The 25,644-nt window shown below is 44.6% G+C and overlaps 1 protein-coding gene across 1 annotated transcript in view; it reads right to left on the minus strand.

Moving 5' to 3' along the window:
- Positions 1-25,644, minus strand: part of EPC2 (enhancer of polycomb 2) — a 273,887-nt gene that overhangs the window by 108,053 nt on the left and 140,190 nt on the right. Inside the window, exon 2 of the mRNA XM_078681762.1 lies at positions 24,664-24,823. Within this exon, the coding sequence (XP_078537888.1) occupies positions 24,664-24,823 (160 nt within the window). The remainder of the gene's footprint in view (positions 1-24,663; positions 24,824-25,644) is intronic.

Below are 25,644 nucleotides of genomic sequence, written 5' to 3' on the forward strand. Positions count from 1 at the left end.
GCTCCCATGCTCGCCCGCATTCTTGGAGTCCTCAGTCAGCCCCTCGCTTCCAACCTCGGACACAAGCATTTTAATTAACTCCATACAGAGTATGCACGTGAGGCATCGGGCCTGGATGCTGCCAGACTCCCGAACTACCAACCAAGCCGGTTCCAGACGGACTGTGACAGAGCTCTTTCTCCTACTCTCCTCGTCTCTTAGCACTCTGAATTTTTATTTCTTTATCCCCTACCCCTCTATATATTTTCTTATTGTCCTCCTTTCTCTGTCATCATGCCTTCTGTGTCCATTGTTATTATTCATCTGTTCTTTTTTCTATCATCCTTCCTTCTCTTTGTCTGTTTCCCCATACTCTTGTTTTTGGTCCTCTTGACTGTTTTTCTCTCCCTGTCTGTCTTTTCTCCTCTCACTCTCCCTTTCTCAAACGGTCACTGATGTGGAGACGGGGATCCCACTGCCAAAGTACGTAAAAAAAGCAGCTGCTCTCCTGAGACTAGGGGGGCATTACCTGGCCTGTAGACACATCACACGGCTGATGTAGTGTTTCATTTCGCTGCTCTTGCAGTGTTGGCCTTATGCCATCACTACAGGACAGGATAGTGGTGCACCATGGAGACAGTTGCACCACCAGGAAGAGTCTGACATTACCGAGTTTCTGCTCCATGCAGAGACTTGAATTGTTGGAACAGGAGCCGAGTCCTCTGGCCAGTGGCTCACAATCTTCGATATTTCAGTATCATGTGCAGCTCAGTATCAACTCTAAGTTAGTATCAACAGCAAACTGATGTCATCAATATTTCATTATTATAGGTGGCTCTGTTAACAATGACTCAATGGTTTCATCATGGAGTCATGATCATCAATGGCTCAATATTATCAGTGTCTTCATGCTCTCAGTGTGGCTCAGTATAATGCTCTTGAGTAGCACAGGCCTCACCTCTTCAATGATTCAGTAGTATTCGTGCTTCAGTGTCCCGAACAGCTCAGTATCACCAGTGGTCAATATTATTACTGACTCACTACTGGATAGTAGATAAATATAATGAGCCATTAACACTAAGCCAGTAATAACACTCATGACATGCAATACCTCCAGGTGAAATTCCTCAAATCGAGATTTCAATTCTCTCTAGGCTCAGAAATATCAGGTTTTTAAGACAACAGCACAGCCCAGTCCTCATGTGACTACTGCAGCAGCAGGGGGTGCACGTTGTGCTACAGCCCTCGCGCTCTGCGTGACTAACGGCCCGGGAGCAGTGTAATCCCTATACGCGTTTTGGTGCTTCCCACTGAACCTGTGTCTCAACTAGAGCACTGTCTGACAATTTCACAGATAGCCACTAGAACCCATTTGGACCTACAAGAATGACAGACAGATGTATTAAACCTTACAGATATTATTTAGACGTTTGCCATACAGAAATTGATTGGAGTTGCCAAAATCAATTAATCCATAATCAGAGTGCAAAGCTCAATTAAAATTCATAAGTAAATTAAATTACTCAAAAGTTCAGGTCAGAAGAATATCAAGTGTAAAATGGGAGAGAAATTCTGCATTAATACAACTCCAAGGATCAGTGGGGGAAAGCTGTTACATGTGCAAAAGAACACACTTTCATATGTTTTTGAACAAAGGCTTTCATACATTTACTGCAGTTGAACATGGCTCTTATAGTCTAAATCAATCAGCGCTAAGCACAGAGACCCCGTAACAGATGAATATGTTTAGAACATCTCTCATAATACTACCACATGCAGCTCCTCACAGATGCCCCCTGTGCCAGAACAAGTATTGTTACATCATGTGCAATTCTATTAAATCCGCTAGGTGCAACCTTGAATTAGTACAATGTTTATTCAGAACAGTTTGTGAAGGTCGCTTTCTCCGACCACTATTCTATTGTGTTTACCCACGTGATGCAGTGGAACCTCACAGCAAACTGCAGTCTGAGGCCTAAAATCTCTGTGTTAGCTAAAGTTCAATTTTTCATTCATGCAAAGCATTACATTTCAGAAAAAACAGCTTTATTACAAAGAGCGCTCTACGTGGAGACATAAGACTATCCAGACGTCCCCTCACCTCCCCTCATCTGACCTCTTCCCAGCATCCCTCCTGCTCACACATTCAAGCTCAGAGTAGGTAGAAAAAGTCAGCCTTTTTTGCTGAGAAAAAGAAGCATTTGCAATGCAATAGGTCTTGAACTATTGGTGTTGCATTATTTAGCAATGCCACTAGGTCAAACTTTAATAATGCGAGAGCTATTGCATTGCAAATGCGTGTTTGAAAAGTAGAAGTCTGCGGTCACTTATTTAAAACCAAGTAACTGGGAATATCTATATTGTTGTGCAGTGCTAACCATGTCCATTCTACACCCTCAATGCTGAAGTGTATGTGATTAACAGTACCCCACGTGTTTCATTCAAGCTGCTGCAGAACAATGTGAGGAAAGACAGTCATGTTAACGGTGAGCGCTGGAACCAAACATTTACTCCCACTTCCAAGTAACGTTTGTGGATTATGGCATCGACAAAACACTTTTTTTTTCAGGGAAATCTGACAGCCCTATAAACCTCTGAAAAACTCACATCCTAAGCAACCCAATTGGGGACCATTTTCACTTCGACAGTACAAGACTCATCTAATAAAAGATTGGAACTGAAGTACATTGCTTAGAAATCCAGTTTGTTTTCCACTTACATATGGGAGTCTATTGAAATCAACTGTTGGTAGTAAATGTAATCCTAAATACAAGTCATACACAAAAGCAGAATACTCAACATTCAAAAGGTAACTAACTAGACAGGAAGAGACTAAAATGTGCATTCATGCCAACAGTGTTCACCAAATAGTTTTAACTTAATTTGGTCAAGTAACAAGTTTGAAGTTTCTGCCTCAAAATAGCCTACCTAGTAGGTAAATCAGTGCGAGTTGGTGTTCTGTTGAATCCAGTGAAAACAAGCACTGGCAACACCAATAGGTTTCACCTATGTGAAATATATTGGCTTTGTCAATAATTGTGAGCAATATCGTCTCTGTGTAAACTCTTCACGTAGAGTTTAACTCGAGGAGTTTGTTTATAGCAGGTGTTTGCAAAGTCAATCTAGGATGGTTAGTTCGCTCTCAGTTTCAAAGGTCGGCCTCTAATTCTGTAAATCCTTTGAATGCAATTGTTATCTTCAGCAGATATTTTGAAACTCAGGCCCGGATCGGAATCCAAGTGAGGAACCCTGGGCTTAACAGTAACTTCCAAGAACCATAGCGCACAATGCACACCTGCGTGTGCCGTAGATGCCTCTTTAAGTACATACACAGTGCTGGCTGACTCATGGAGAGGTACAGAGGTATGCCCCTCACCTCACTTATTATATTTAACTGTTGCTGTATTTTATACTTTTTGCATTTGTTTTTGGAGCCTTCCGAATTCTGCTTGCGAGCCTATCATGGAACCACTCTCTTCACATCTGGACCTAAAGAATGCAGGGAAGAGGTGGGAAAGCAATCGAGTAGAGAGCGGATGACAAACAACCGAGCTCTAGGAAGTAACCGGCATGGAGCGTTGTGTGCAAGCACACTGTTAGTGAATTGCACAGCCATGAATCTGTGACCTGTCCCCATAACTCACTGGTGTGCGTCACGCCACATTTACACTATCCCCATTTCATAGCCTATCCTTGACTGTGCCAGCAACAAGAAACATGGGCATTCTATGACAATAATTACATACATGACAGACTGAACGGCAAGGATGAATCCACATTTTCTTTTCTTTCATAGTGTGTAATACATAATAGCCGCCCATGAACCACTGAAACAGAGCGGAGGTATTGAGAGCTCTTGAATATTTACGCTCTTTATTCAGAACTCAAACAGAAGTCTCAGATGAGTAACTTTAATATTGCAAAATTTTTCAGTCTTCTTGCACCTCAGCTGTTTAGTCTGTACATAAACCATGCTGGTGAATACCAAGAAAGATGAACTTTAGCATTCCCAGACCGGGCGAAAACAGATGCTGCACTCCTGTTTGAGGACAACGCAGTGATGTGTCACTCACAGAGCTCATTATGCACTGATAACTGGAGGGCTCAATACCACAACAGTGCTTTAAATGGTCTTCAGGGAGCAAGCTGTCCGACTAAGCAGGGGTGAAGGAGAGGGACTGTAGAAACATCTTAGAGTGCATGTCCAGAAGTAGGAGAAGGGGTAAACAAGCATTTACAATGCAATGGTTTCGCCTTTGGAAAAGTTAGAGCTATTGGCATTGTAAATGACAAATTTTGTATTTATGTGTTTATGTGTTGGTTTTGAAAACAGATAAATTAGTGGCATTGTCATTTACATTGCCATTAGCTTAATCTGTCGCAAATGTGAGACCTATTGTACCCTACTGACGAGCTCAGCAGACAGCAATTACTACCACACACACACCCACCCAGAGCCAGCCACACACACACACACACACACACACACACACAGAGCCACACATACCCAGGGCCACACACACTGTGGTAAATATTTTACCGTATACGAGTTTGCCAGATAATTTCGGTCAAGTAAAGAAATAGCTCAATCAAATGAGAGGCAGAGTCCGTGGCATCAGAGTCATACGGGCTTTAATCATAAAGGATGACTCGAGTCATGGAAATCTATTCCATCAATACAAGGGTTCGGGTATGCAATGATGGCAGGAAAGATGTCAACGATTTATTAACAGTACATGACATATATAGTAAAATGACACAGTAGCAGTGAATACAGTAGGCGTGACAAGTGAAATGTATATGGTAAGAACACATGTGCGTAGCAAAAAGGCGTGAACAGGGGTGTGCTCGAAGGCGTATACTAGAAACGTCACAGAAAAGTGTCATAAGTGGGTGGATGCATAAAGAATTCTTGCAGAGTCAGCTGAAACCTGTGACCTGAATGCGCGCGCAGCTAATATGACGTGTGATTGACGTGCATCTGGAGGAAGCTAAGGGTCTGACTTTTAGCACTAGTAGAGGAGACAGAAGTCTGGCATGTCAGATCGACCTGTCCTTATAACATATCTGATATCTAGTATTTAGAGGATGTTTATTCTAGAGTAAAAGGTCTCTTGGGCAGAGGCTATTCTATACTGAATGTCAGTGCGTGCATAGGTGTCTGCGTGTCTACGTGCGGGGCCATGGGCCTACTCTGGTAACGGGAACCGTAAATTACTTGCACGGAGACAGGAAGACTTGCTCTTTGCTCTGTAGTCGGGGATATGTTTACCTAAATCACTAGACTGGAATGTGTTTGAGGAGCTGAGCTGGCTACGCTGATAACTTGAAGGTAAAATACTGTTTTTGGCAGGCAGACCAGGCTGAGCCGGGCACCGCTCGCTTGGCAGGAAGTAAGGCAGAGGTCAGGGATGCATCTCCATGCTGCAGCTTTCAGAGGCAGAGACAGAAGTGGCTTGAAGACAGAATTCAGGGCCTAGCTCGGCAGATTTGGTTACTGCTTGAGCCACATGTAATACTAAATTAAAACCTTGTCCATCAGTTTCACTGGAGTACATTATTTCATTCCCATCAGGCATTTGACTTTAGTATACTGAAAATGTTTCAACGAGCTTCAGTAACAGGCAAAGCATGAACAGCAAGGGCAGGAGCACAGCAATATTTATTGACACTATACAAAGAATAGGAAAAGTGGTTAAGGCCAGACATTTTTTCCGGATCACACCGTGCTGATATTTGTATGCCTGCCATAGGTACAAATTAAGGTCTGAGACTGCAAACAAGTGCCTATTCTGTGGGCAGTTTGTAAAAGATGTGCTGTTTGCGTGAGTCTCCATGATCCTGCTGCCAGGAAGACCCACAATAAAATACATGAGCTGCCCAAAACACCTGAATTCTGCCTGCTTCTCAAGGTTTACTTGCAGTCAATTTATGCATTTTTTAAACCGTAATTTTGCTTTGCATGTCAGTGATTTGAAAAATGGTCAGCTTTCACCCATATGGCAAATTAGTGGATTATTTCTCCCACCACAAATTCCGTAAATCGCTCCATAAAATCCATCATAGATTTCTTTAAAGCTCAAACCTGCACAACTCACTCGTGCAGACTTTCCAGGAGGTGGAAAACAAGAGAATATCATGTGAAATTGTAAATGTAACAATTGTTCTTTTTCCATAGAAAGAATATGGTTCCCCAGGGAAAAGCGCTTCACCTACGCCTCTGTTAGAGACAAGCGTCTTCCATTCACCCAAGAAAGTCACCTGTATCTCTCACTAGAGCAACCCAGTGTTAATGCACTGTGTGCAAGCCCACATGCTGAAGAAATCTAAAAATATACAAGCCTACATGTTTGCAAGTATTCGTCTATTTGTGGGGGGTAGGTAGATCATGCTAAAATTATCCAAACCTAGGCTATAACTAATATTCACAACATTGGAAAATCTGTCACCCTAGCTTAATAATGGTGTGATATTTATGAATGGAAAATACTTTTCCCACATCTAAATGCCATGCTGGTTTTAATGTTTTTGAAATATAGCCTGGAGCTAAGGAAGCGAGGGGCAGGGCAGTGTGTGAACTAAAGGGTCAAGAAGCTGCGAGGGCAGTGATTGATCAGAGACAAAAAGGAGCACAGGAGAAGGGGTAGTGTGTGAGGAGAAGGGACAGGGAGCTGTGAGGGCAGTGTGTGAGCAGAAGTGGTTGCGAGTGGAGACAGCATTAAGTCTTCAGATGGGGCCCAGAAGAGAGGCAGTGTATGAACGGGGGCAGTTTGTGAACAGAAATGGCAGAGAGGGCAACGAGTGTTCAGCGATGGCATGCAGCAGAGAAGGCACATAGCGCGAGCTCGACCCGCAGGTATCGGAGAGCATAAGTTACATAACACAAGGTCACCCCTCCCCCTCCCCCTCCCCCTCTAATTCGATCCTGGCTCTCGCGGCGATAGCTCGGGCCACAACGCCACGTCCTGTACCATACTTCCCGTTTCCTACTGTTAAGTGCCAGAGACGCTCTCTCAAAGTTGCAAGGGCATCAGCGCGTGCCGCACAAGAGGCATAAGGACAACACAGACACGGCAGGTGTGCTGTTTGTCCGGCCAAACGTCCGCATACAGCAGCACAGAAAGTACACAACACAATTAACAATTCAGAGGAAAGAAATGTCAAATATCATGATAAAATCGATAAACGTGCGTGGGAGTTACACCGCTGGCATTATTCTAAACCAAAGAACAAAAAAAGTGTCGCTAAGAAACCAGCATCACTTTAGCGCGGGGAGCGATGTGTGAAATAAACAGTTGTGCGCACAACACAAATCATACGTTACTAACTTCATTAAAGCAGCAAACACGCACCGCTGAGCGTAGTGCAAGTTGTGCGTTGTGTGTAGTGAATGATGAGAGGCTGAGTCGCTGCAGCATGTAAGCAGGTGTGTATGAATGATGAGAGGCTGAGTCGCTGCAGCTTGTAAGCAGGCGTGTAGTGAATGATGAGAGGCTGAGTCGCTGCAGCTTGTAAGCAGGCGTGTAGTGAATGATGAGAGGCGGAGTCAGTGAGACAGAATTATTCATGTAAATTCCTATCCCAATAGACAGGCGCCGTCCTGAATTCCGCTCGAAGGCGTGCAGCTATGGACTAGTGCCTTGAAGTGTCAAGCACACCGCTTGCTTTCAGGTCCAAATAGGATTCTACAACAGCCTAGGGCAACAGTCTTCCCTACTACACTCCCTAGCCAGTATTTAGATCAGGGACCAGGGAGGGTTTTAGGAGAGAGGAGGGTGGACGGGACACACACGCACACATACACTCATTCACACCCATACATTTACACACGTGCACACACACACACATCATTCACAACACTCCTTCCCAAAAATTCAAATATACACGCATGCACCAAACATAAAAAGAATCGATTCACACTTACCTGCATCTCTCTGCCTCGGAAGTCCCAGGAGGGGGAGTCACAGCACGAAGGCCCAGTGTGTTGCCGTCTGCGGCTCGGGGGAATGTCCTGAAAAATAATGGTTACCTGTTGTCCTTCATGCGGCCCTGGGTCCTAGTGCCTCCCACAGGGCTCGTGGCTCATGCTGGGCGAGTCGGGCTTCCCTCCTCCGCTCTCGGCTGGCAGCAACTCAAGCACGCACCCCGAGCCGCCGCCAATGCTGCTGGAGGAGCCCGGGAGGAGGCGCGGCTTCTCCCCCTCCCATGGAGTCCCGATGGCTGAGCCTGGCCGCCATACTTCTTGTGGGCGGGAGAGGACGAGGGGGGCGGGAAAGGACACGGACGTCGGGAGGGAGGCGGGAAACGTGGGGACGGCGGGAGGAGGGACACAAGGCAGGACAGCAGCAAGCACGGCCCGGCCGGAGGAGACTCGGGGGCGTTCCCGGCGTCGCGTGACGTCGGCAAAAGGCAAAGAATCTCGGGAACGCCCCCGTGTCTGGTCCGGCATTGATGGACAGGCCCCTCGTCCAATGGCTAGGCTCCATTTATGGAGCCAGCCAATGAATGACGAGGGCCGACCCAAAGCCACACTACAGTTCTCATAAGATTTCTCCTGCGCAAAAGCTGCTTGCGCAGCTTTTTGCAGTCGAAACCTAAAAAGGAGAGCCTGCAGTGAATGAACACTGGCCACCGGAAGCAGTACTTGGTCCAGGCTCCATATGTTATGTTATGTTAAAAGGTTGTTTCTTGAGCGCACGTTCACCAGAGGGTTTCTTGGCGCTGACAGCAGGAGCGGTCACCGTACTCCACGAAGAGTGAGTGTCAATCAATCATAAGCGAGGGAAAAAAGCCAGGTTTTAAGTGATTTCCTAAAATGAGTATAGGAATCCAACATGTGGAGGTGAGGGGGAAGAGTGTTCCAGAATTGAGGAGCCAGTGTAGTATATCTAAGACCACCATGTTTTTTACGTTTGAAAGAGTGGGAATCCAGCGAATTCTTGTTGGAAGAACGTAAATCACAGGGGGTGAAGATATCGCAGGGTGTTTAAGGCAATAAAAGCAGGGCCATGACCTGACAAAGCTTTGTAGATAGTACAACCCAGCTTGAACAGGCAGCGTTGGAGAATAGGTAGCCAATGCATACGTTTCAGCAGACGTTTCACGTGAGTGCTTTGGCTGTCCAAGAATGAGTCTGACTGCCTGATTCTGAACCCGTTGCAAACTGTGCACTTGATACGCTGGAATACCCACATAGAGGTAATTGGCGTAATCAATACGTGAGCTGACTGGGGCAAGAACCACTTGGGTCAGAGCTTCGGAGGAAAGGAATCTGCTGATTTTCTGGATCTGCGCAGATGAAAAAAACATGCAGACAATACTGAACTGACCTGAGCCTTCATAGAAAGTTCGCTACTGATCATAATTCCTGGACTTTTTACTGACGGGGCCGGGACAGGAGCAAACAAGAGTGACGCTGGAGCCACATGGCAACCAGCCCATGGAAGGTATAGGAAAAATAATGTGGGGAATCCAACCCCCTTTTAAGATTATTATATTTTTTTTAATACAAGAGATTTCGCAAGCAGAGCCAACTGCTGTGCAGGCGAAACCTAAAAAAAGCACTCGAGTTGACTGCAGAAGGTGTTCCTATCAAAAATATAGTAAGAGATGTTAAAAGTTTAAGATCCTTAAAAAGTATAACGAAGACTAAAACTTTGAAAGATATCTTATAGTCCTATATCCCGGTAAGTCAAGGCAGCACCATAAGTGGTTATGTTTATCAACTGAGCTAGTGAAGTGCACAACTATAGTCACTATGTATTAAAAAAAAAGTACTAAGACATGCCTCTCAGCACATAATTTCATATTTCTGTTACCTACTTACAGCCTTTACTCTAGCAATGCGTCAGTTTAACCAATACACTACCAACAGCAGTCAGTGACAGAAGAGCACAACACGCTGTGTGAACTGGAAATCCAGAAGTTACCATAGCAATATATTGCCATACCTGCAACTATTGACGCAGTTAGTAACAATGAAATCTATTGATTTCTGTAATTTGGGTATTCTGAGGAATTTGCATGCCACTTTTTTTTCCACCCCTACCTTAAACATACACAAACTTGCCAATTTGAAATTGGAAAAAGAGTTCGACAAGAATGAGAACAGCTGGTGTTTCACAATATTGTTTTATTTTCTTCTATTTGTAGTCATTATCATTCTTGAACATAAGAATTTGCACACAGGTTAAGGTGAGAAGCATCCTACACTTACATTTTCAGCTGTGTCACTTTATTCCACCTTTCGCAAACCAGCTATTATACACAGCACACGCAGCCGAACTGCTAACAACGTAATGAATATGCTACTTACCAGTATGCATCTGTTCTTGGCATGTAGGGCTGCTAACATTCATATCTTTTGCATTAGATCGCCGCCTAGTGTTGGGTCCGGATGATCGCACATTGTTGTCCTGGAAGAGTCTTCGAAGTATCCTGAGATAGGTGGCTCCTCCCCTGGACTACAGTGCGCATGGGCATCGGCTCCATCCCCAGATTGTTTTTTTCCGCCATTGGGTTCGGATGCGGTCTCGACGTCTCTCTGTCGGACCCGAGAAAACTAGCTTTTTTACGGCCAAAAGGCCTTAGATTCATTGCGTCGGTATTGTTTGCTTACGGTCTCGAGTTCTTCCGTCTCTTTGAGTCGGAATCTACGGAGTCGTATCACTCTTCGGACATCGAGGCCTTCTCATCGCAACACGACCGCAACTTTTTGCCATGGAGCGGAGCCCGTTTAAGTACTGTCCCGTCTGTGGGTCAAAATACCCACATATCGATGTGCACCCGGTCTGTAACAAGTGCCTCTCGCCGGACCACAACGAGGACAACTGCAAGGCCTGCTCCAGATTCAGGTCAAAAAAGACACTCAAACTTCGGCGCGCGGTGCGCCTTGAGGCCAGACAAGCGGCCCCGGATCCAGAAAACATCTTCGGCGACCAAGAAGAGGAGGGCCAGAGCCATCATCTTCAAATCTCACCGCCCGCGACGGACATCGAGGCGGATCCGGAAGACGACGACGGAGTCGTGGGTCAAGGCCTTGAATACGTCGACGAGGTAACAGCTTAACAACCACAGGTAGCAGGAGAAGTCCTCACAGCATCAGCAATACAGTAACAGTAATTAATCAAGGGAAAACATTCCAAGTTACTCAGAGAATTCCAAATGACATAGAAAGATTCCAGATGGCATCTCCCATCCTCGTCGCCAGTAATTATGTAGTAATTCAGACTACACAGGAAGTAGGTCCAAGTGGATTTATTCATATGAAGAACAGCTTAATAACCACAGGTAGCAGGAGAAGTCCTCACAGCATCAGCAATACAGTAACAGTAATTAATCAAGGGAAAACATTCCAAGTTACTCAGAGAATTCCAAATGACATAGAAAGATTCCAGATGGCATCAAGTCATGGAATACCACAGTAAGGTGCGTAAGCTAACACTAAAACAATTAGCCAAGTACTTTTATGTTCTCATCCTTAACATGTAACATACAAACTCACGCAAATACGCTTTCGTTAAATGTTAAATGCTGTTTAAGCCAAATGTTGGGCAGACACAAATGTAAACTTTGCAACATACAAACTCACGCTAATACCCTTTCGTTCAATGTTAAATGTTGTTTAAGCCAAATGAAGAAATGTTGGGCAGACACAAATGTAAACTTTGTAACCCCACTGGCCCGCCCGTAAAAACGGCTTACTCGTTATATGTCATATATTATATTTTTGTAAGTGTGAAAATACAAATAAAAATATTTCTTTAAAAAAACCAAAAAAACAGTTAATATAATATGGCTATCTACTTTCAGACTGAATCTAGTAACAATATTTACAACCTCAAAAAAAACTTGGGTGAGTTTCATCACTAACCCAGTGACGACATCCATCCACTAATGAACAATCCATTAATAAATCATTCTTACGCTTGTGGGTTGGCCTACACAGGCTATGCATAAACAACATTTCCTAAGAACTGTAATGAAACTATTCCAAAACAGCAGATTTCAGTTCGTATAGTTTTGCTAGAGTCCAGAGGTCTTCTCTTTTTTGGATTCATTTTCTCAAACTGTTTCTGGCTATTCAATTCACACCCATTTTTCTTGAGGATTTAAAATAAATAAATATTTTTTTTAAATAATTTTTGATACAACCCCAAGCCACTACTCACCAACCCCATCCAAGCAGATAAAGTCATCATAACACAAACAAATTAGTCAGCATAAAATACTTGATATTTCACAGTAATTAGGAATTCATCGCATAATCATTACTATTATCCATTATAAAGTGCTGCTGCGTACAACTTCCTATTATCAGGATATTGCACTGCCCCTCTTATTAAACCCACTATTGCATACCACCACTTCCACTGCTCCTTGCACCTTCCCCCTCTGACAATGCAGAGATACATTTCCTCATTGGTGCCCAAACTCGTAAGCCTATTTTTTTGGCCGATCTACCTTTCTGAGCATACACTGCCATTTCTATATGGTACGTAGAGATAAGTCTAGACCTCCATTGATAACATGAGGGAGGGACAAGGTCTAACCACGCTGTATCTAAACCCAGCCCTAATACTGTCATTGCAAGAAATATAAAGGATTGAGCATGGGAGATGGGACAGGGGTGGGGAGGTTCTCCCTTTTGAACCCCTGATAAAATCAGCTGAGTGACCTCAATCTGCAAGCCCAGTTTCATATCCCATAATTCGGTCTTTTTTTAATCCATCCAAACAGGGGCATCTTGCAAATATATGTATCAAATCTGCCCAGTAGGAAGCCAGCAAGGACAGTTCGTACCAGATAACCCTCCCCATTTTATTATTTTCCCTGGAGTAAAATAGAGATTAAACCAAGCTTTAAAAAGCTGGGCTTGCAAATTGGAAGACCATAAAATTGAGTGAGCCAGGCTTTATTATTCTGCGCTTTCCCCATTTTCTGTCTGCAGCGACTCTTTGTGTGTTTATCTAGGTCATCAACCATCCTGCTAGTCAACATCCTATATAAAACACCAATGGACGGCTTCTGCTCAATGATCACATCTAATAATTCAACCTTGGCGAACCCACTTAACCCCCCCTCCTTTTTTCCCTAAGAAGTCCCTTATCTGTAAATATTTGAAGAATTTGTTGTGCCCCAATCAAAATTACTTTTAATGGTTTCAAACGAGGTTATACCGCGGTCTCCTACAAAGTTCCCAAGAAAAAACGGACCCCACTCTTTCCTGCATCTGATGTAAGAGTCCTAAAAGATGTCCAGTAAAATGTTTTTTTTGGCAAACAATTAAGACTACCTGTTCCCACTTTCTTTCGAACAGCTGACCACATTCGATATGCGCAAACAAGGGTTTTAACTCACTTAAAATATCCAAAATATAGCTAGAAGACATCCCATAGCCTCCTCTCCCATCAATAATTTACCTTTTTCCCTCCTCGATCCCTCCGCTATCCTTCTCAATCCAAATAACTGATTAACATATCATTCACCATTCAAATTACTTTCATATTTCACTAATTCAACACTATTCCTTTAATGGGTTCCGGAGCAGCGTGCTACTTGCCAAAAATGCACTTCAACACCCCAACAGAGGGTAATAAGCGCTATATAAATGCAAACCTTTTTCCCTCCTCTATCCTTCTCAATCCAAATAACTGATTAATATATCTACCACTCAAATTACTTTCATATTTCACTATACTAATTCACCACTAATCCTTTATGGGTTCCCGGAGTAGCTACTCACTAAACAAGCATTTGCAATGCAATAGGTCTCGCATTAGGAAAGTTTGAGCTATTGGTAATGACAAATTTTGTATTTATGTGTTGGTTTTGAAAATAGCTAAATTAATAGCTTTGTAATTTACAATGCCAATAGTTTTAACTTTCGCAAATGTGACACTTGTAATGCAATATGAGTTGTACTTAAGTGACTTAGATGTATTGATATTACAAATAACAATGTCTTTTTTTAAAATAATTAATACTTAAATAAAATTTATTGTAATTTATAATGGCAATATCTTACACTTTTGTAAATAACTTTTGTGAATATTATGTTAAGTGTATTTTATTGTGACGAAAATCCAAGAACAGAAGGGGTGTAGAGAGAGAGGTAGAGAGAGAGAGAGAGAGGTAGAGAGAGAGAGGTAGAGAGAGAGAGGTAGAGAGAGAGAGAGAGAGGTAGAGAGAGAGAGGTAGAGAGAGAGAGGTAGAGAGAGAGAGGTAGAGAGAGAGGTAGAGAGAGAGAGGTAGAGAGAGAGAGGTAGAGAGAGAGGTAGAGAGAGAGGTAGAGAGAGAGAGAGAGAGAGAGAGAGAGAGAGAGAGAGGGAGAGAGGTAGAGAGAGAGGTAGAGAGAGAGGTAGAGAGAGAGGTAGAGAGAGAGGTAGAGAGAGAGGTAGAGAGAGAGGTAGAGAGAGAGGTAGAGAGAGAGGTAGAGAGAGGTAGAGAGAGAGGTAGAGAGAGAGGTAGAGAGAGAGGTAGAGAGAGAGGTAGAGAGAGAGGTAGAGAGAGAGGTAGAGAGAGAGGTAGAGAGAGAGGTAGAGAGAGGTAGAGAGAGAGAGAGAGAGAGAGAGAGAGGGGTGTGTAGAGGTGTAGAGAGAGATGGGTGTGTAGAGGTGTAGAGAGAGATGGGTGTGTAGAGAGAGAGAGGGGTGTGTAGAGAGAGAGGGGTGTGTAGAGAGAGAGGGGTGTGTAGAGAGAGAGAGGGGTGTAGAGAGAGGGGTGTAGAGAGAGAGGGGTGTAGAGAGAGAGGGGTGTAGAGAGAGAGGGGTGTGTAGAGAGAGAGAGAGGGGTGTGTAGAGAGAGAGAGGGGTGTGGGGTGTGTAGAGAGAGAGAGAGGGGTGTGTAGAGAGAGGGGTGTGTAGAGAGAGGGGTGTGTAGAGAGAGGGGTGTGTAGAGAGAGGGGTGTGTAGAGAGAGGGGTGTGTAGAGAGAGGGGTGTGTAGAGAGAGGGGTGTGTAGAGAGAGGGGGGTGTAGAGAGAGAGGGGTGTAGAGAGAGAGGGGTGTAGAGAGAGAGGGGTGTAGAGAGAGAGGGGTGTAGAGAGAGAGGGGTGTAGAGAGAGAGGGGTGTAGAGAGAGAGGGGTGTGTAGAGAGAGAGAGAGGGGTGTGTAGAGAGAGAGAGGGGTGTGTAGAGAGAGAGAGAGGGGTGTGTAGAGAGAGGGGGGTGTAGAGACAGGGGGGTGTAGAGAGAGGGAGGGGTGTAGAGAGAGGGAGGGGTGTAGAGAGAGGGAGGGGTGTAGAGAGAGAGAGGGGTGTAGAGAGAGAGAGAGGGGTGTAGAGAGAGAGAGGGGTGTAGAGAGAGAGAGAGGGGTGTAGAGAGAGAGAGGGGTGTAGAGAGAGAGGGGTGTAGAGAGAGAGAGGGGTGTAGAGAGAGAGGGGTGTAGAGAGAGAGGGGTGTAGAGAGAGAGAGGGGTGTAGAGAGAGGTGTAGAGAGAGAGAGGGGTGTAGAGAGAGAGAGGGGTGTAGAGAGAGAGGGGTGTGTAGAGAGAGAGAGGGGTGTGTAGAGAGGGGTGTGTAGAGAGAGGGGTGTGTAGAGAGAGGGGTGTGTAGAGAGAGGGGTGTGTAGAGAGAGGGGTGTGTAGAGAGAGGGGTGTGTAGAGAGAGGGGTGTGTAGAGAGAGGGGTGTGTAGAGAGAGGGGTGTGTAGAGAGAGGGGTGTGTAGAGAGAGGGGTGTGTAGAGAGAGGGGTGTGTAGAGAGAGGGGGGTGTAGAGAGGGGGGTGTAGAGAGAGGGGGGTGTAGAGAGAGGGGGGTGTAGAGAGAGGGGGGTGTAGAGAGAGAGGGGTGTGTAGAGGTGAAGAGAGAGAGAGGGGTGTGTAAAGAGGGGTGTGTAGAGAGAGGGGTGTGTAGAGAGAGGGGTGTGTAGAGAGAGGGGTGTGTAGAGAGAGGGAGGGGTGTAGAGAGAGAGGGGTGTGTAGAGGTGAAGAGAGAGAGAGGGGTGTGTAAAGAGGGGTGTGTAGAGAGAGGGGTGTGTAGAGGTGAAGAGAGAGAGGGGTGTGTAAAGAGGGGTGTGTAGAGAGAGGGGTGTGTAGAGAGAGGGGTGTGTAGAGAGAGGGGTGTGTAGAGAGAGGGGTGTGTAGAGAGAGGGGTGTGTAGAGGTGTAGAGAGAGAGAGGGGTGTGTAGAGAGCGGGAGGGGTGTAGAGAGAGCGGGGTGTGTAGAGGTGTAGAGAGAGCGGGGTGTGTAGAGAGAGGGAGGGGTGTGTAGAGAGAGGGAGGGGGGTGTAGAGAGAGGGAGGGGGGTGTAGAGAGAGAGGGGTGTAGAGAGAGAGGGGTGTAGAGAGAGAGGGGTGTAGAGAGAGAGGGGTGTAGAGAGAGAGGGGTGTAGAGAGGGGTGTGTAGAGAGGGGTGTGTAGAGAGAGAGGGGTGTGTAGAGAGAGAGAGAGGGGTGTGTAGAGAGAGAGAGGGGTGTGTAGAGAGAGGGGTGTAGAGAGAGAGAGAGAGGAGTGTAGAGAGAAAGTTTTTTTATTTATATCACCTTTCCTTTTTGCTATGGTTTATGCTCGTGTTCCTGTGTCCTGCTGGTTCCCTGGTGTTTGTTTGATTCTTACAGATACAGTATGGATTCCTTAACCATATGTAGGTGCGCTGCTCTAGGTTGGTAACATTGTGAGATCTGCAGCACCCAAATAGAAGTCAAGCAAGTGCAGATGTGTTCGATAATTTAAGGAGGTAGTTAGTCAAAATGAATCAACACACACAACCAACCACTTTACGTGCAGTGTAGCTTACCACTAGTTCCTGTGCTCCTAAATAGTGTTGTGAGTCAGTCACAGGATTGGCCGAACCGTTACCAGATCTTCATCAGATATGGCCCGTTATAGGCTGAGTTTTCATGCTTAAATATGACTAACAGTAACATCAGCCTTCAGAAAGATGGGGCTGCAGGCTGGCAACTCGGTGTACTTTCCATTGCTGCTAATGAAATTACAAAAATAGCCTTTGCTAGAGTTATATCGCTCTCTGAGGTTCCCCACCCCACTCCAATAATGTTGCACTTTGGACATGCAACCAACGAGAAGCATCTGCGGGAGGAAAAAAGTGTCGACAGGAGGAAACAATCAAAAAATCCATTACAGATTATGTTTTTTATTTCCTAAGTCCCGAAATAGAACAATTAAAGGCAAGTTTATTTGTGTATTTAATTTGCTGGCAGATGAACAAGACACATTTTGCGGGCTTGAGTCACTCACTGACATTGGTCCAAGCAGCTGTGATTCATTCTGGGGAGTCTCTTCGGGGGCGGGGCCTGCTCTCCCAAGACTGTCTGCAGCACAGCCAGCTCGGCTCCACAACCGTCCCTCCCGTTCTTTAGTTCCCACTCCCACCACACGCAGAGTAAACTCGTGTTTGTTTGTGGTGGAACCTGCTGCACGAGACGCTGGGAAAAGCTGTGCTAGGCCACGAGGCCGCGCGCCTCAGCGGGCGGTGCAGGACGGGCAACAGGTGACAGGGGTCGGGCTCCAGGCCTCACACTGCAGGCTCTGTTATCCGAGCTGCGTGATCAAACTTTGAACATTGTGCTAATCCTCTTCTCTGGCACCCATCAAAGCGCCCTTTCGCTCTCTGTTCTTCTCTGCCTTTAGGGATTTTCTTCAAAAGATACGAACACTTCTGCAAACCGCAGGGAACACAAGTCGCTTGGGTAATAGACTCTTTCCCAATACCTTCCCGGGAATGATGAATAGACCGGAAGTCAGGCAGCCCTCCTCGAGACAGAGGCGGGGCCTGACCAGAAGCAGGAAGTCGAGCGCGACCGGAGCTTCCCAGGAGGCAGGCTGCAGTGGCTGGCGCAAGGCTCCGGTGCAGAGAGAGGAGAGCCCTGCGTGCAGCCGGCGTCCGCCCGGGAAGCCAAGGAGCGGAGTGCCAGTGTCCCTGTGCCCGTTGACGCCGGAGGGAGCAGCCCCGGAGCGGGACCTGACTGGGCACGTTGTCTCCCCCGAAGAGTCCTGCGGAGTAGAAGTCCCGGTGAGTGGGGCTCCGTGCTTGCGTTTCTGGGGACAGGAGGTACTCTGAGCATGTTGAGGGCTGCGGGGGCCATGGTATTTGGAGTCCCCAGTGTGGGACTCCAACGATAGTGCCGGCATCTCTCCAGAGCCCACGAGGCTCCCCAGGGGCACTGGCTCGAAAGCGAAACTGACGACGCACAAACAGCAAGTAGCTAGGAGCGCGCTCCCGCAGTCAAAACTGCGAATAGCAAAGCGCGCGTCTGACTCTTGTCCACATTCCCAAATACGCCTCACAATAGGTTTCGAGCCAGACACAAGCAAGCTTCGCTTGCTTGCATGTCTAGGCTCGACCTAAAAAGCGCTTCAACGGCTCATTAGGGGTAGTAAGCGCTATATAAATGCAATTACAATACAATATATCGTAGGGAAATGCTCAACTAAAATTATACTTTTTTCTTTACTTTAAAACATAAAAGCCATCTGTTGTATGTAGTGCAGTGGCCCAGTAATATAATCAAAGATTTGGGGCTGCCCATCCTACACGCTCTTTTCGGGAGAGTCCAGAACTTCAGTGCCCTTCTAGTCCTAGAATAGGCCCATAAAAATCTCCAAATCATTCACTCCAAAACCTTAAACCAATAATTATCAATCTGAAAAAATATAGAGTTTTGTGTAAAAACGTAATTTTCACTAAATTTCTTCTCCCAATCAAGGAGAGCATAAGGTTATTCAATCTCCCGAAAACGGTCTTGGTTTTTCTAATTAGAGGATCTAGATTCTCTTCCACAATTTTATTGATGTCCTCCATGACACGGACACCCCCCCCCCCCCCCAAATAAACCACATTCTACACCACCCGCATATCTGCTAATTGTAACTTACAATTGAGGAGGACTTGGGTTTGGTGTTGATTCAGTGGATACCCAGAAAAATGACCAAACTTAGCTGCCTCCAACTCTATTTCCCTTACAGCGCGCTCATGGTCTGGGCTGACAATTGCAAAGTCCTTGGCATATGCCAGAATTTTAGTGTCCCAACCCTGAACAAACACCGGTAGAATTGCACCTCATTCTCCTAATCAGGGATCTATATAGGGGCAAATAAAGGTGAGCATTGACATCCTCTTAATGTGCCCCACTGACTCGCCACCATCTCAGACTTCACCATCAGTAAGATCTTAGCAGTTGGATCACGGTATAGCGTTTTCACAGATTTTATGTATCAGGGCCCCAATCCCTTTTTGCCCAACAGTGCCCAACTATATGACCAGGAGACCCTATTGAAAGCTTTCTCAGCATCCAGAAGTATTGAAGCCATAGGGTCTTCTGATATCTTGTCCACATCAAATAAAGTAATGACTTCACTGATATGATCGGTTGTACCCCTCCCTGGAATAAACCAGAGTTGCACAGAGGAAACTATCTTCTTCATTACCCCCGACAATAGCGTAGCTAAGTCCTATGCATAGATTTTGGCATCACTATTAATTAGAGTAATTGCTCGGTAAGACCCTAATTCCTGCACAGGTTTGCCCTTTTTGGGGAAGACTTATTTGCAGATGTCAATCACCCTTGACTTTGCAAGAATATCTCCAACATGAATGTTTTAAGACTGGCAGCAAAAATCGTATAGAATTCTCTCAGAAACAAATCGATCCCCACTTTCTTTCCTAATGGAAAACTTGAAGTGGCAGTTGTTACTTCTCATATCGAGACATGCTGCTCTAAAAATTCCTGATCCTCCTCACTTACCGCTTCATATGTCTCCAGATCTTGATACCCTATTATATCTCCAGATTACATACACACGTCCTCGGTATATAGCAGTTGATAAATCTTTGAAAGGCAGCACATATACCAACCAGAAGGATCACGTATCGCCCTAATCTCACCTTGAGCAGTCTGCTGTCTTGTGCGACTAGCTTGTAGGTGCCCCACCCTTTCATTATACTCATATGCCTGATTTTTCCAGGAAGTGTGTTTATCCGCTGCTATATTTACTGAAATATTTACTATTGAGGCTTTAGGAACTGCCACGTTCAATTGAGCTGCTTCGATTTCTAGCCACCCTTGATACCAATTCCATCAGGTTCAACTCTGCCGATAAAGTTTCATAGAGTTGTAACAAATGCTGTTTCTCCTTCTGGTTAGACCAACTAAATCTTGAGGTCTCCTCCCAAACCCCTGCCTGGATGGCTTGAAGGCATCCCAAGTTATACCCAATAAAGCACTGACTATGTTATCTGCCATAAACATCAGAATCCACTTTTTTAAAATAGTTAACACAGCCCTCATCCAACAGTAAAGCCCTCTCAAAATACTAACTGCTTTCAGGGCGAGCTAGAGAGTTCAGGTCTACCTCTAGAACAAGATGGGTTGTGGTCCGACATTACACGGGTATTTATACATCCAGCATGCCTGTAATAAACTATTTGAAATAAGGAAATAATCCAGTCGAACGTGCTGATGAGGGGTACAGTAAAAAGTATATCCAGGATATGATCCATACATCGGATAGCCCATGGGTCAGCCCAAGTTACACAGAGATCTAAAAACCTTAGGTTTGCGGCTTTGATAACATTTACAACCTGCCTTTAAGCACCCCCCATTAATGTTAATATTTAAGTCTCCACAAATAACAATCGTAAGCAGCCGCCCAGCCAGTCTGTTATCAAGCCAGTCAAGCACTGAAGAATCATCCGCTACTGACCCATATACAGAGCAGAGTGTAAAAGATCCATCTGCATGACAACATCCTGCAATGTCCCATCCGCCATACTTATCTGCACTGGATCGAGGAAAGCAACGCCCACCTTTCTGAGCTAAAATCTCAACACCATGCGTGTGTCCCTGTGTAGTGTTGCAGATAACCTTATAGCCCGCCAACTCCAAGATGTTCTGTCTAGCCGCTTCAATGTGGATCTCCTGCATGCATATTATATTCCCTTTTAAATATTGTCCATCAAGATTGACCCTTTGCATTTTTTCGGGGGATTGTTTAAGCCACATATATTAACTGTAGCAAATTATAGGTTACTCATCTAAAATCAGAGTAGGGCCAAACCATAGCTTACCACCTACCCTACTGAATAAGAGAACCTTTACATCTGTTTGGATTCCCATCTGCCTGCTCTCCCTTCCACTAATCCCCTTGTGCCCCCACCCATAACACCAGCAACCCAACTGCCCCCACCCCCGCCTCGAGCAAGCAAGTCAACAATGACCCTAATGATGGCACCTGCTAACACCTCCTCCCCTAGCTCCAGCCATACCAACATAACTTCGAATAATCAAAAATACCCAAGTTGTATATATACACACCATCACCCACACAGAAAGAAAGGAGGAAAGTTAAAAGTTTAATTAAACACCCCTGTGTGCATGTGGGGAGAGTGTTAGCGCCTAACTCGTGAGTTTGAACACCTAATAACAGCCCTAGATAATTAACCTTCCGTCGTCAACCCCATAAAAATTAAACTGCCCAATTTTTTTGTTTACAGAACGTAACAGTTGATATAAACCGTAGTCCAAATGCCCCACCATATTTTCACCCCTGCCAAGCCCCACCAGAGATATCCTTGTGCTTTTATCTCCAATGTTAAATTTCCAAGTCCTTCCCTTAAAAATACCCTTGAGGCTGGCAGGATTCATCAAGAATACTTCACAACCTAATCCCTGAAAGAGCAAGAACAACTGCTGTAAGCGGCATCTTCTTTCAACTGTCACGTGACAAGTCTTGCCGACAAAAAATGTGTGGCCATCAAATGACCACCTTACCTCTGGCCTTGCTTTGTCAAAGATTGATTGGAGTAAGAAAAAAGTGCCAAAGAATACCAAGATTGCACTAGGCTGCTCATGCTGCTGGGATTACCGATTTTTCTTTTGCATTAAAGGAAAACTGTGTACTTGGTGCACCTGCAATTCCCAATCCCAGCCAACTATATCAAGGAAGGCCCCCTTTTAACAAACCCAACATGAATGACCCGTTATCATTTCCCTCAACATTTTCCGCCAGACCAAAACATAAATTGTTCCTACGTTGATGGTTTTCAAAGTCCTCCAGTTTCCACATCATATCTGCCAATTGAGGCTCCTGTGTTTTATGCTGTTTCTCCATTGTTCCGACCCCAGCCTCTAATACCTCTGTCCGTCGTTCCACCACAGTAATTCTCTCAGTCATTTCCGAGCAGATCTTGTATACTTTTCACATTGCCCCTTGTAGTTTCCTTGTGGCAAAGTGAGCTCTCAATTCGGTCCTCCCCTTCCATCTGAATGAACATAGAGTAGATGAGCTCGATAGTGGGAGTATCTACCACCCCCGGACTTACTGGCAACCGTCCTTGGGGAGTACCAGTTATCCCCCTCAATATCCTCCTCCTATAATTGGCATGTGGCAGAATGAACCCACTTTAACCGCCAGGTGATGTTTATGTACGATTCAAGCCCCTTCCACTTGCATGCTTTCTACTGAAAAAGTGAAGTGAGAAAGCTTGGGCGTTTGTGTGCAGCTGGTTTAACCAAACTACTGTTGGGGCTCTCCCTGGAGGTACTTTGAGCAGGGTCCTCCTTTGTCAAGACTTGGCTTTCTCCAGAAAGGTCTGACACATCCATAAGTAAAAATAATTCCCCCCCAACCTCCTTCCATCAGACCTTGCAACACAACACTTCACTGTAGGAGTCTTTCCATGCCCATAGGAAGACCTTCAGGGTTTAATGAGATCTGAGCCCAAACTTCTGAAACCCATGCCGCTGGGGACTCCAAGCCCCTTCTTTAGAGGGAGTCCATACGCCCTCCCCGCAAAGATGTCAGGTACGAACAGTTGCTTCTCCCTATGCACTTCCACACTAGACCACAAGTCCTCCTATTTCTGCGGCGCAAGCTTCTGGTTGTTATTACCTACCCCCGTGTTGTGATTCTCTGCAGCAGAGATGGCACCTTCCTCTGTCTTTTGCCCAGCTAGTGCCTTCCGAATCGGGTCCGCTGTGAGTGCCAAGACTGACGCGGACGTTTCAGCCTGTTTCTTCGCATGTTTGCTCGATTTTGGGGGCATTCTCCAACCGAAACGTTCCTTTATTCGTTGGCTGACTGAGCCGAGCATGCCACCAGCAAATTGCAGCAACACAGCATCTCTCGACCCTCTGGGATTAGCCACTTCCAATTTCACATCCAGGTGCCGCTGTCCAACTTTATTTACAAAGTATGTCAGTCCCAACATGTAAAGCTATCAGATGCACATACTATTTTTATCAATACTTTTCGGTTCAGTATATCAATCGCAATGCAATTCTAGATACGAAAACAAACAATATCAACAATTCTTTTCAATAAGAAACAGCTAATTACGCAGACTCGGGAGGCGGCACTACACCACGCATAAGAACACCCCATCTTCTGTCTAATGCCCAACATGTTGTATTTCCTAATTTAACGGGCCACCACGGCTTTTTCCGCCACCATTATTCTGTTGATACTGAAGCCAAGGAAGGCAGCTAATGCGCCATACTAAGAAGCCGCCATCTTGCCCCTTCTTAGGATTTTATTTTCTAAAGCAAAAACAAAGAAAAGCGATATGCCCTGGCAGTCTGCAAGTAATGCTTAAACTTGACATGCCATAGGACCACAAAACCACTCAAATCCGCCAAATCTCCTGATTACCAGGATCACACGCTTCCTGCACGATTTGAAACTTTGCTCTTGTTTTGCCAGTAGTGAAGTTTCTATGAATAAGTCCCCACAACAAAAACTGCATGTGCTTCATCTCTAGCACATTTGCTGGATGGTCCAAGATGTTCTCGCCAGTTTCAGTGAAGGATGCAGAAATGCTGCTACGGAGGTTAAAAATAATACAATCTCCAATCAAGACCTCAAGTCCAACAACGTAGTACTTCCACTAGAAAAAAACAAAAAATAAACTAATGGTTCTACAGCTAGTTTTCCTAATCAACAAGCTTGTTTACTTGCTTTATGTATACATTGCACCGAAGAAAGCTGCGAAATAGGAATTTGATGCATCTTTGCAAAAAGCTGCAAATTTCACTGATATCAGAAAAACGATCACAGGAAAACAAAGCAAACAAATCCAAACAGATTTAACTAATTTTCCTACTCTTCTGCCTAGGAAAGGTAAAGGGGTGACAGTTTAGCATTTTCTTAAAAATATAACTAATGGCACATAGAATTATAGAAATAAAACTGAATAACTGTAAAGCTCTCTTTTCCTATGATGTCACTCAGAACCCCAAGGCGAATACATCGGTTTTTCGCTTGTTACCCATTTAGAATTTTATGTTATGTAAGGTCCTAAAAAAAACCTTTGTCCTTTCTTTCAAATTCTAGGCAGGTGTAGATGAGTAATTAGAGAGCCATACATAGCATGGCCTCCTTTTCTTATCCCAAAATGCTTTTAAAAAAAAGCCTTGACTCCTACTTGTCAACTAACACCCTCTGTGCCTTCCCTTCTCCTATGTAGCTGAAGCTGAAGCTGATCTCTGCTCTCCACCCAAGCAGAGAGGCAGTGCTGCAATGATTTACAGCTCTCTGAGAGACCTGTTAAAGCAGCATGGGGGACTCCCTATGACGTAGCAACACTGTGAAAAACTTTTGCTTCTCACCGTTATTAATTCATTGCAAGTGAATAGCTCAATGTACAACCTGAAATTCAGCCTAGTGGCTTTCAGTGGGAGCCATATGCAACAAAAGGATTTAATTTGCAGCATGAAAATATAAATAATACACTTACGCTGAATGTGAATGAACTGTTTTGGCTGTTTATATTCTCCTTTATACAGACGATTGTAATAGATGACATTGCTCTCCGCCTCTGGAACTGGAATAACCATACTTTCTTTCTTTTCCCGAAAAACTTGTTGTGCAGAGATAGCCCGTTGTAAATGGTGTTCCTGGAAAGAAATAGGGTTTTAGATTTTAAATTTACTGGTCGAGTGCAAGCCAAAAGCAGAAAATTGCACGTTTTACAAATGAATCAAATATTTATACATTTCAAGCCAAATCAAAGGATTATTTACAAGACCGCTTTAAAACAATTAACTAATACAGTAAGCAACCCAAATTATTAAAACTGCATAATCATGCAAACATCAGTAAGTATTAATGATTCTAAAATATGAGAGAACTTCAAATTTAGGTAAGACTATCATGGGATATTAGAAAGAGTAACGATTTTCAAAAACAAAATCACATTTTTATCATAATTACATCATAAGACCCGCAATCACATTTGTTACAATTTAGCATAGCTTTTTTTTTACTACGGTGAAAAGACAGCCGAGCTATATATCTTACTTAATGGTCATGCCAAAGTACATATTAAATTCGTTAGTGTTCTGGGGCGGTCTACAATTTGGTGGAAACACCGGTTGTCATAAAAAGTATTTTTCCTTCCAGGCTGAAAAGGTAAGTTATCTAGGTACTGAACATATATATCATTAACAGAAAACCATAATCAAAACTCTCAGGTCACGGCAAACCATGGGAAAAGGACATTTTATTACTTGGTTTTATAGAGCAATAAGGGATCATACGGAGGTATCGCTAGCTTATCTCGTGCACGAATGGGAGGAACATCCTAGGTGGCCCTAACATGATACCGGATCGGTACAGGCCCTCGAATTTCCACATCTCATTTCTAGAAATACAAGATGTAAAAATATACAATATATGGTACTCAATAGGACATATTTTACACCGTCAATCTTGCTAT

The sequence above is a fragment of the Lissotriton helveticus genome, chromosome 3_1 (genome assembly GCF_964261635.1).
Source record: "Lissotriton helveticus chromosome 3_1, aLisHel1.1, whole genome shotgun sequence".
In the NCBI taxonomy this organism is placed as follows: Eukaryota; Metazoa; Chordata; class Amphibia; order Caudata; family Salamandridae; genus Lissotriton; species Lissotriton helveticus.